The sequence below is a fragment of the Homalodisca vitripennis genome, chromosome 7, assembly GCF_021130785.1.
Source record: "Homalodisca vitripennis isolate AUS2020 chromosome 7, UT_GWSS_2.1, whole genome shotgun sequence".
NCBI lineage: Eukaryota > Metazoa > Arthropoda > Insecta > Hemiptera > Cicadellidae > Homalodisca > Homalodisca vitripennis.
Window position 1 is genome coordinate 130,790,858 of NC_060213.1, and position 12,724 is coordinate 130,803,581.

Below are 12,724 nucleotides of genomic sequence, written 5' to 3' on the forward strand. Positions count from 1 at the left end.
AACATTAATTAAAAAACAAGTTAAAATTGTGAAGCCTGTGGAAAAGTCATACTGATCATCATTGGGCATACTGATTGGTGATTGGTTGACCTGCAACCAATCACGACACAGCTTGCTTGGTATTCAGTACCTTTGTAGGTGGATGTGCATTATTGTTTAACAAGATTGATTGTCACAATGATGCTGAAATGTGGTGTGCAGAAGATGATATCACGACCGCCTGTGTAATTCTAAGAATTAATAATACCTTGATGACATCTACTTGGGTACAGAGTGTCATTGGGTATTTATATACTAATATTTATTTAGATGTAGAAGGCATTTGTTTTAAATGCAGAATCTTCCTTTACTTGTTGTATGACAAAAAATAGCATTTAATTGTTTTTTATAAATGGGTTTTTTATAAATTAAATACTAGGTCCGAAAAATATGTCTACAGTCAAAAAACTGCTTGACCATGGTTAGATTAAGGGTAATTTTTTACTTAACAATGTTCTTAATATTTTATTACACATAAATGCTCTTTGCATACAATTACTGATTAGTGTAAGTTTTTAAGGTGATAAAAATGTATCCCACCTGCTAAATTGAGTGTTAGTATAAGGAGGATGGAGACTTGAAGATTATACCTATATAAAACCAACCAATATTTTGGCACAACTTTAAAAGAGGAGGTGGCATCCCAAATTTAAAATTTTCAATAGCACGTCCCTTTGTGTCCATACATCAATGAAAACAGACAAACAACAAGCATTCTGGTACAACCCAGATTTGTTATTTTAAATATTCATGGTATAAATTGTTGATATAATTCGAGTGAAAAATATTCATTTCTTGAACTGTAAAAATGAAAATACAGGATGAACTTCCATTTAGAATGAATAAAAATCCTATAGACATTATAATTTTTGTTTCAGATTTGTTTAATTTTAATTTTTTGAATGTAGGATTGAGTATACAATTTAGGGTCTCTTTATAAATTGCTGTTTATTATTTCAGTATTTAAACGGTTTAAAAAATATGCGAAATTGCTTTTGTTCACATTGAGCGTACGTATTTTTTGGACAATCTACTAAACAGCTGTTTGAAAACAAACCATCACTATAGATCAAGTTTACAGTGACAAAGCCTCTTGTGTTAGTCGACGTTAAAGTACACATTGAGTGTACATATTTTTGGACAATCTACTAAACAGCTGTTTGGAAAACAAACCGTCACTATAGATCAAGTTTACAGTGACAAAGCCTCTTGTGTTAGTCGACGTTAAAGTACACATTGAACGTTCAAGTCTTAGGAGTGTTAAGCAGTATTATGTTAATGTTAATGCAACAAGACAAGTTCAGCCTGAGGTGCTTGCGGTTCCATTAACATTAACAGCGACTCGAGTCTAAAGTAACCAAGTTTGGCGGCAACTGTTCACTTCAAAGGTTAACTTTGCCCCCCCAGTTTGTTACTTGTGTGTCATTACGTAATATGTTTATAGATCCCTTCTCTAACAAGATTTCCTCCAGTGTTTGTGGTCTGTGTTCTCCAATTAACCTCATACTCTACGAGTTTATGTCAGTAAAGGATGGTGATTCTTTAACATTTATTAGTTGCAACTGTTGTTTATGTTATGCATTTATAATATAAGTTTTTAAAGTCAGTAGATCTCTAGGTCAAAAGTCAATATTTAAAAAAAATGTAAAAGTCAGTACTAAAAACGTAAAATGATAAAATATAATAACTTTACGTTTTAACTTTTTTAATAACAAAAATAAAATTAAAAGCTTAAATGTTTAACTTTTAATTTACATAAAATTAAATTGGACAAATAATATAGCAAACAGATAGCAAGTTCTTGTAAACAAAATTAGATTTCATTTCCTCTATTAATTTATTTCATGAATCAAAAAAGAAGTCACCTTTTTAAAAATACTAAGTTTCCTCCAACCCTTACATTGTTAGAAAAAGAACAATTTTAAATTACTTAAAAATAAACTTAAGTCTAATTAACACTGCACAGGGTAGTATGACTATCACAGTTACATACAGGGTGATTCAAAACTAAACGGCAATCTCTCGAGAGCTTATTCTATAGCTAAAAACAAGTAAAAAAGTTCATATAACCATATGCCCGGAAACGCTTCGTTAGCGAGTTACGCCTAGCGAAAGATTTCGCCCGGATTTCAGAACCCTTGGTGAAGTCAGGCCATATAAAAATGGTAAAGGTAGTTACAAAGATACAAATACGATTGTTTTTTTATGTTTTTATATCTGAAAATTTTATTAAAATTCGTCCCAGAGCTGTAAAATGCAATACTTATCAGAGATATCTTACGTAAAACACAAGAATTGGTGCAAAGAAAATAACACATTTTTGTGTTTAACGTAAGATTACTTCCATAAATGTTAAATAATGGTCATTTATTTCTTAAACAGATTTGTAGAACATTTAATTCTGAAAAGATTCATGTGAATTACTTAGGAAAAAATTAATAATAGGTATTGAAATTTAGCTTTATTTAAAAATAAAACAGACGCACAAAAATGCATATTCTTATCTGCATAAAATATTAACTAATGTTTTAGGTTGTGAGTAACAAACAGCTGATCATTTATTCAACAATTTTTATCGTCATATTTTCTTTGCAAAGGTTTGGCAATATCAGCTGATCAAGTTCATGAAGTAATATTTGAATAACCTTTTATGGAGGTTTTTGTATTGTGGCGTGTGAAGATTGTATTTTGTGAGATCCTGTGATTATTTGGAAATATTTTATACAAGTGTATAAAATATTTTATTAAATATTTATTTTTAAAATATTTTATTAAATATTTTTATAAAAGTGTATGTAATTATCTTAGTAAATAATGGCAGATAATGTAAATGGTATGTATTCGTTTGAGGAGTATACGGACATGATACTGATTTACGGCAAAAGTTAACAAGAATGGTTTAGCTGCAGTTCAGGAATATCGTGATACTTTTCCACATCGAAGAACACCTGATCGCAAAACATTTGAAGCTGTGGAGGGACGACTTAGAGAAACTGGTAGCTTTAAACCGAAGCGAATAGATACTGGACGTCAACGTAGCGCAAGGAACTATAATAATAAACAAGCAATAATAAATGCTGTAGAATTATCACCAACCACAAGCACCAGACGATTATCACGTCAGTTAAATATTTGCCAGTCAAGCGTATGGCGGACACTTCATGAAGCACAGTTGTACCCATTCCATATAACAGACTTATTACCGCAAGATCTTAAATAAACGGAAGATGTTCTGCCGCTGGTTAAGAAGAAGTTGTTTACGACATCAGTATTTTCTTCGGCGTATTCTCGTTACTGATGAATCCTGTTTTACTAGAAATGGAATTGTAAATTTTTCGTAATACCCCATACTTGGGCGTACGACAACCCACATGAAACTGCGACGAGGCATTTTCAACATACATTTTCAGTCAATGTATGGCTTGGTGTTCTGGGTGATAATTTGATTGGTCCATTTTTCCTCCCTAATCGACTTAATGGAGTAGCGTACTTAAATTTTTTAAGAACAAACCTGCCTACCCTCTTGGAAGATATTCCTGTTCAAAACAGAATAAATGCATGGTTTATGCACGACGGAGCACCTCCACATTTTTCTAATGATGTGAAAAACTATTTAAATGATACATACGGTAGACAATGGATTGGTCGAAATGGACCAGTAAAATGGCCACCACGTTCTCCTGACCTCACGCCAGCAGACTTTTTCTTATGGGGTTGGATGAAGTCAATTGTTTATTTCAAAAACGGATTAACACCATAGAGGAGTTACGTAATCGCATTACAGAGGCGGCAGAAACTATCAAGAATGCTCCAAACGTTATGAAACGCGCTAGAAAAGAGTGGATTCGTCGTGCGAAAACGTGCATTGCTAACAACGGAGGACACTTTGAGCAACTATTATAGGTGATTATTACAGTTTTATAAAGGTAAATACATTTTATGTTAATGTTCAGTCTAGAATAAATGATCAGCTGTTACTCACAACCTAAACATTAGTTAATATTTTTATGCAGATAAGAATATGCATTTTTTGTGCGTCTGTTTTATTTTTAAATAAAGCTAAATTTCAATACCTATTATTAATTTTTTTCCTAAGTAATTCACATGAATCTTTTCAGAATTAAATGTTCTACAAATCTGTTTAAGAAAAAAATGACCTTTATTTAACATTTATGGAAGTAATCTTACGTTAAACACAAAAATGTGTTTATTTCTTTGCACCAATTCTTGTGTTTTTACGTAAGATATTTCTGAAAGTATTGCATTTACAGCTCTGGGGACGAATTTTAATAAATTTGTCAGATATAAAAACTTAAAAAAACAATCGTATTTGTATCTTTGTAACTACCTTTACCATTTTATATACGGCCTGACTTCACCAAGGGTTCTGAAATCCGGGCGAAATCTTTCGCTAGGCGTAACTCGCTAACGAAGCGTTTCCGGGCATATGGTTTATATGAACTTTTTTTACTTGTTTTTTTAGCTATAGAATAAGCTCCCGAGAGATTGCCGTTTAGTTTTGAATCACCCTGTATATTGGTAGAAAAAAACATAAAAAAGAATGAATTCAGGATTGATCCTTGTGAAACTCCATACTCACCAGGTCATTGCCAACACGTTGATAGTAATACTTGGCATACTCGTCCATCCACACTTCGGCAAGACGGATAGAGTTGCGTTTGAGCACGTTCACACCAGTACGCCACTTGTACGGTGAGCGCTTGCGGAATATGTGACCAACATGCGAGCATGGGACGATTTCCAGGGTTCCTCCGCACATCCATGTCTGCAAAGTCACCATTTTACTTACAATAAAAAAATGCAAGGTTGACATCGCTTAGAGCTGGTATTCTGCATATCTTGTAGAGTTCTATAAGTGATTCTGAGAGGGAGCCAATTTGTCATTTTATTCATTTTCTGATGGCTAAGTATGACACAAATTATGATAATATACAGTATAAACGATGAATAAATAATATAAAATCACTATAGAATCTATGTTGATGAGGGATATTATTCAAACAATTAAATTCACTGAGATCTCTCTGCTTTCTTTTAGCATAAAACCTCACAAATATAAGTAAAATATATGAAAATCTAAATTATCCTAATTTATACAAGGATTTCAACATTGTCCAAATCAGCAGATACTCTTTGCAGAAATATAAATCTATCCAAGCTGTCTATTAAATACAATTATATGTATTTATTACTTTAAGATGTCAGAGTGAAGAAGTCATGGACAAATTTGAGGTGAATTATGTATAGAATGAGTGAAGTTCCCTCGTATATGTACTATCATATTGTGATACTATAGGTTGATGATCTTTTGAAAGAGTCATTAATTAACTGTTAGATTAAGAAAGGCTTAAAAATTTACATGTTTACTTTGGCTCTGAGCAACTTAGTTAGTAGTCTGATCTAGTTGACTAATTAACTAATAAATAAGTTTAATTAGACTGTTTTTAAATAGTTTTAGAATAATTATTTAATATAATATAAAGCAATAAAACCCTACAAATACCGTTGACGCCTGAAGCGTTAGTCGATTTCTGGTTACCAATACCGTTGACGCCTGAAGCGTTAGTTGGTTTCTGGTTACCAATACCGTTGACGCCTGAAGCGTTAGTTGGTTTCTGGTTACCAATACCGTTGACGCCTGAAGCGTTAGTTGGTTTCTGGTTACCAATACCGTTGACGCCTGAAGCATTAGTCGGTTTCTGGTTACCAATACCATTGACGCCTGAAGCGTTAGTTGGTTTCTGGTTACCAATACCGTTGACACCTGAAGCGTTAGTTGGTTTCTGGTTACCAATACCGTTGACGCCTGAAGCGTTAGTTGGTTTCTGGTTACCAATACCGTTGACGCCTGAAGCGTTAGTTGGTTTCTGGTTACCAATACCGTTGACGCCTGAAGCATTAGTCGGTTTCTGGTTACCAATACCATTGACGCCTTACGCGTTGATGCGCATGCGTTTATGTTTTATGTATTAATTTCACTAGCTGTTGAATAAAACTAGTTTTATATGTTCTATGTAGCTGAAGACACATACTTTGATTTAATACTCTGTGGATTTGAACGTAATTTTCTTGCTGTGTTGTGGACATAAGCGTATTTGTCTTTGTCAATCTCAAGAAATAAACAAAACCAACTAAAAAGTAAGTAATACTTTTTAATAAGCATTGGTAGACTACAGATAAAGCCTTAAAATAAAAAAATGCATTGTGTAGGTGTAAAAAAAGCTATATTTGAACACAGCTAGGGGTACACATTTTAATAATTTTAAGTATACACATTTCCAACAAACAGAATAAAAACGTGTTTCCAATCAAACACTAAATTATATAGAACTATGTATTTTTTTAAGTAGAAAAAATTTGGAATATAAATTAGTAATTGGTTACCATGGAAACACATTTTAGTATTGATTTCAAGGGGCATAACACAACACAATCTTTACTTTTTTTTAGTTTATTTTTGTACTTTTAACAAGTAAAACAGCTCAATATCAGTTATATACTAATTTATTATTATTCAGCATCTGACATTGAAGAAATATATATATATATAACAACATATAGTTATGCAAGTAACATTATTTTTAAACAGATTTATTCCTGACTTTCAAATTCACGCAAATCTAAAACATATTCTGTGAAATTGGGCAGTGTTTGTAAGGTTTAGCAAACAAACTTGAACTCAAATAGATAATAGACAATAAATAGATAGTGAAAATTGTGATAGTGGGTATAGAGTGGACCCCGAAAAACTTTAATAGAGTCCTGCCCCGGGCATCTCATGAAGGGGAAACCTTCCCAAGAAGGTGCGTACTAAGAAAGAAAATATTCATCACAAGTCAACTGGAGCGCAATACTGTTAAGTTCTCAACGAAATTAGAGTTCACTAAATGACTAATTGTAATCAAATTGGCAATCAGCAGAATGAAGCTTCATTTAGCAATTCAATTATCAAACTGGTAATTGATTATTTTGATGGACCACTGAAATTGACAGATGGCCGATCTAGAAATTATTGCGTTTAGTTAAAATCCTAATTCGGCGGCCAGAACATCCTGACAAACTAAACTTCAATTGATGAATAATTATTCCGCACTCATTCGCGCATTTAATGGTTATACCATTATCGCATTGTTTGTAATACTGCATTTGAATAGAGTTACTGTAATTACAATATTTTATAAAGATGATTTATTAACACAATATGATAATGTAAACATTAATTAAACACTTATAAATCGGTAATACATTACAGGACGATATGATAATACAGCCCAAGTGAGTTGGTGAGAAAGTTAATTTAGAATATAGTTATTTATCACTCCAGCTGTGTGGTAAAAACGATGATTAATTTATTAAAAATATTTGTTGCTACAATAGGTGTATAATAATTGGTATACAAATTAGATGTACCGAATGTTTAATAGTAATGTTATTTTCAATCATGTAATTGACAACAAAGTGTGTATAAACCAATCTTAAAAGATTCAAATATAGGTATAGACAGATAAACTTTTGTAATATGGGTAGGGAAAATAGCAACTTATATTATGTGTTATGCTGTTATAATTAGTATACAAAATAATCCATTCACAATTAATTTATAACAAGTATTAGACAAGAGCATATATAGTATTGGTTTTATTGTAGGATGGGGAACTATCTTTATTGTAATAGATGATTAACATTTCAATACAAAAAAATATAACATTTTTAGAAAGAAATTTACTTATACTCTAGTAGCTTACACTAATATTCTTTTTCATAATTACAATACGAGAGTAATTAAGTTTTTTCATAAAATCATTTTTTTATCCAGGAGGGGGCTATGGCCCCCATGGCCACCCCTTTGGATACACCACTGGTATCAGATTCATTCAATGGTACCTCTTACATTTGCAAGCTTTAGCTACAATTGTAGGCACAGCATCAACACTTTTTTTTAGAGATATCTCACTAAAAGTTTTTTTCTATTATTGCTTATTTGGTCTTAATGGTCATGGTCAAATTGTTTAATCAGATTTTGAGGATGGTAAGAGATAACAGTGATTTTTGAAGTAGGATTTCTATATGACGATCTAAACACTCTAAATCACCTTTAGTGAGATTTGTAAATACAGTATAGTAAGGGAGTAATTGTCCCTTAAGAGTCAGCTGTAGTGAAAAGACCTTATGGTTTTCCCCAAAAGAACAATCTTAAATCTCGTTTACTTTTACGTCCTACTTTTTTAAGTACCGGTAGTGTTTTGCAAGATGCCTCATTTAAAATATACAATTACTTATTAACTTTTTTTGTAAAGTGTAAACTTTTTTAATATTTAAACGATGAAATACAAGAAAGTTGAGAAGTTTTTTCTGGATACCCCTTAAAAAAATAGAAAAAAATAAAAACCTTTGGATGCTTAAAATGTGTCATCTTTCATAATTCTACGACTAAAAATAAGATCATAAAATTGCACGAGATGTACTGTTGTCCTTATGGGACTACAACAAAGATGACTGGCTCTTAAAAGAAGGAAAAAAGAATTGTCTTGGTTCGATTTGATTCAAATCTCTACAATCAATCAATATAGAGGGTATTAATATTTTCCCCTCTTAATATCTTGATACCAGTAAAATAAAAAGAGATAAGACACAAAAGGATAATAGTGAGGATAACTTATAAATCCTTAAAGTTGAAGAGGAACACTCCTGACCTTGAACGAGAGCTCGAGGTTCTCCCCACCCCAGATGTCAAAGCCACTATCGTAGGTGCCCAACCTCTCGAAGAACGCCTTGTCGATACTGAAGAGTCCTCCGGCCATGGTTGGACTGAAGACGGGTTCCGCCGGATCCTTGTGTCGCTTCCGTTCTCTCTCCGGAACCGCATGCCAGTTAAACTGTAATAACAGACATGGCGAATGGGTTTTACTCTGCAACACAAAGTTTACAGGCAACTGGAATGCTCTCTACTGGTTGAGTAAGATTGTAATAGAGAATTTCTAAATATGTCTACTTTATGTGTTTCTTTCAAATCAGTGGAACTTAGAAGTAAGTTTTCTATGTAAACCTGGTGATTTTCCTATCTTTGTAATAATCATTGTGTTCAGTCCTATTAATTTTAACCTTACATGTTTGTTTGATTTATCTCAATGATCATATTGTACAGTCCATAAAGCATAACAAGATTAACGAATAAAAATTTGTTTAAAATGATTGTTGATACAATTTTGAATAAGTTTTAATTTTTTACTTAATTTATTTCATACTTTCAAATACATTTTTGTAGTAATAAAGTAGCATTAATTGCATATTTGTGTTGTGACCATCAGTACATCTAGGATCTAACTCAAATTCTAACAACAATGAGTTTTACTGTAAGTTTCTATTGCTGAGGAACAAAATCGCCCAAGGAAGAAGATAAAGAGAACAAAATTAATTAACATGAGAAAAATTAAAACCTAAAAGTGATCTATTCTGACATTAAATATTCAACTAAAATGCCAAAATTCCACTTTTATAAAAAGTTTTACTGGTTAGATAAATTGAAGCATTTAAAATATTTTAAATCATGTACTATTTTGAGACATTTCATAAAGAAAAAACTCACTTCTCAATTCTTTTCTCACAATAAATTTAGTGACTTTCCGCAAAATGTGTTGAAACAGAACTAAAGATCCAGAAAAGCTGGAATGCTGTTTTTGTTCCACTTAGAATCCTATCTGCAAGAAGCACTCAATACAACTCTTGTGCCGGAAAGACACTCTAGCTACATAAACCGAGGCACTCAAGTGCAACATACATCCCTTGTACAGTAAAAGCCCTCTTTGAGTTGACTTAAGTGTTCTATCCCTCAGATGCAGTGTGTTTAACTATTTCTCGAGTGTTTCCATTTACTTTGTATGGGTGGCAGTTGGTGTCTTACCAAAATACGCATTCTGTAGCGGAGACGTGTGTTACACAATAACATTTACATAACCACCAAATTATTGTTAACACAGAGTATACCAGTACTTCAAAAATGAATTGTCTTACTTAATTGACAGCCTACATTAAATTTAAAGTGTAAATAAACACGGATTTGAATCCAAATTTGCCACTAGTTTAAATAAAATCAGTACTGTAAGTACTATATAAAGTCATAGTAAAACAACCATGTTAGTAAGTGTGGTATTATACTTACCTGAGTAGTTGGTTGGTAGGTTGGTGTAGCTGTTTCCAATAAAACTAGGTGACCAGAACAAGTCGTATTTACTTTATTTCCTATTCATAATATAGAAGAAACTTATTCAGTTCATAAACGTTAAAAAGATCTTATTCTTTAAAAATAAAGTATTCATTTTGATCCTTTGGATAGAATAAAACAAGTTTTATGAGCATACCTGTTTTAATGTAAGTAAATCACCTGGTTATTTCTCCATATTTATTTCCATTAGTGAAACTAAAAATTTCTAAAACAAACACTAAGAATTTTGAATAAATTATTAATTATTTGATTGTCCTGCTGTAAAAAAGTTTCTCACAAATTAAGTATTACACTTTGTTCTGGACATTTCGAGGACAGTCATCTATAACATTTTATAACAGTTTGAAACTTAATTAAGTATTTATATTTTTAATCAAGATGATATATGCTTTTAATCCATGACTTATTTTATGATAATTAATTACACTGTGCATATGCATCTTGCAACATTATTGATGTATATTTATAGTAGAGAATATGCTCTCTTCTCTCGCTCTCCTATCAGGCAGAATGGCAATCGGACTTTTATAAGTGTTCAAAATTATACAAGATTCAATTTTAATTTTGAGTTAATTGGAATTGATACCGTTATTCAACTCCAAATAGATGGTCTGATTTTATCGAATAATCCAGTGACTGAAAACCAAGGGCCTGCAATTTATCGTACGCTGGAACGAGTTACGATATCCAATCACAGTGATCGAATGTAGTAATTAATATATATGACAAGTGAACTTTGAATTCGCACTAGTTGACGCCCAACTTATTTCTTTTAATTAACTTAGGTGTGCCAGAGTCTTTTGACCTAGTCGACTTGCTGGCTGTAAGCCAAGTTAGACTGAAATCAGTGGTCAGTTCCGATCAGTCCAAATCGGTCTAAACACTTTGTTTCTACTTGAATGGGTTTCAGGGTTATTCCGCAAGATCCAATTAATTAAAAAGAGGCTTAAAGAAAATTTTAATAGTAGCTCATTCTGTTTTGAAATTTTGACTAATGCAGATTATAATACAGGTAGGTCTTTGAAACAGTACCAAACATTCAAAATAAGTACGGTCATTCAAAAACAGAAGAGCAAAAGTCCGTTATATTAAAGAAAATAAGAGACAAAGAAGGCAAATATCATACTATAAAAAAAATGGTATTCTTTGATAAAGAAGCCAGATTGATTGTTGATTGGTTGAATTTCAGCCAATCCTGATACAGCTCAGCTCCTCCAATCATCAATTAAGCTGATGTATATTACTGGCAGTGCTAGTTTCAATTTGACATCTGTTGACTGAAGGCTGCTTTCTACAATGAGGTCAAAATATTTTAAGATTTTTATCGTGCTAGTGATGTTTCAACACGGTGTGGACTGGAAAACATGTGACATTCATGAGACCAGCTGTGTAAACCTAATAACTGAGTCGTATGTTTTGTTTCCTTTATGTAGAAATGGTTTTAACTTTGAACTGTATTTATTTATTTTTAACAATGAAGGATTTGAAAGGAGAATTAATGCCAGCATTCTCGATTGGTTAGGTATTTACAACAAACCAGGCACAATAAATTTTAAAACTTTAAAACTTTAAATTTTAAATTTTCAAAATAACCTTTAAGAAGTTATTTGAGTTGGTTAGTACCTTTACAATCGTTAATTGCAATTTTATCACAATTATTCTCTTGATGTGATAGAAATTATACATTGTATAATTTTTATTAGTATTCTATTTGTCTCAAGAAAAGATTTGTGAATATTTGTTTACTATAATATATAATATATATTAAAATCTATATTATAATTTTTAACACTCATTAAAGTCAATAGATTAGACTGGTCATATTTTTATTTGACTTTTTAACATCTGGTCACCAAAATTCAGTCGATCTGTCCATGACTCACCTGAAGGTTCCAGGAGAAGCCACCGACCTGTGGGTAACTGCTCCAGGCGATCTCGAACGTGTCGTCGTTGATGTTCTCTATCACCGGACAGACGACATTGGTGGGGTTCTGAGCAATGCGGCCCAGGAGAGGTTCCAGCCAGCCTACGGACACCTCCACTGTCTCAGTATCACTATAACTAACGGAGTTCTGCATGCGCAGCAGCAGGGGTCCAATATGCCTGAGTTCCGTTGCTCAGTTTTCAAAATTTTCAATTTAAGAATTTTTAAATTTGTTCGCTTACTGTGGTGACCCTGTTCTTATTGAAGACGTTCTTAACCGATGCTAATTCACCTTTGAAAAAGTATTTTATTCCTTCTTTACGAAGATTTGTTTTCATAAAAAATACACCTACCATTAGAATTTCTGTTGAGTGAGACTTCTAAACGGTTTCACAAATTGATCTTTATTTTAACAGTAATTAAAATTGAGACTTCCAATTTCGATACATTAAAACATACAGGTAATTTACCAAACATTCAATGTCACACTTAATCGAGTTGCTAAGAACAAGCAAACA

At 32.2% G+C, this 12,724-nt stretch overlaps 1 protein-coding gene across 4 annotated transcripts in view; it reads right to left on the reverse strand.

Moving 5' to 3' along the window:
- The window catches only part of LOC124366345 (putative polypeptide N-acetylgalactosaminyltransferase 9), a 620,588-nt gene that overhangs the window by 9,428 nt on the left and 598,436 nt on the right, over positions 1-12,724 (reverse strand). For 3 of the 4 annotated variants that reach the window (XM_046822831.1, XM_046822829.1, XM_046822830.1), the window contains exons 6-7: positions 8,754-8,936; positions 4,640-4,825 (exon numbers count right to left, since the gene is read on the reverse strand). In XM_046822831.1, the coding sequence (XP_046678787.1) occupies positions 4,640-4,825; positions 8,754-8,936 (369 nt within the window). Of the gene's footprint in view, positions 1-4,639; positions 4,826-8,753; positions 8,937-12,165; positions 12,309-12,724 lie in introns of all 4 variants that reach the window. The other variant, XM_046822832.1, reaches the window with a different exon arrangement.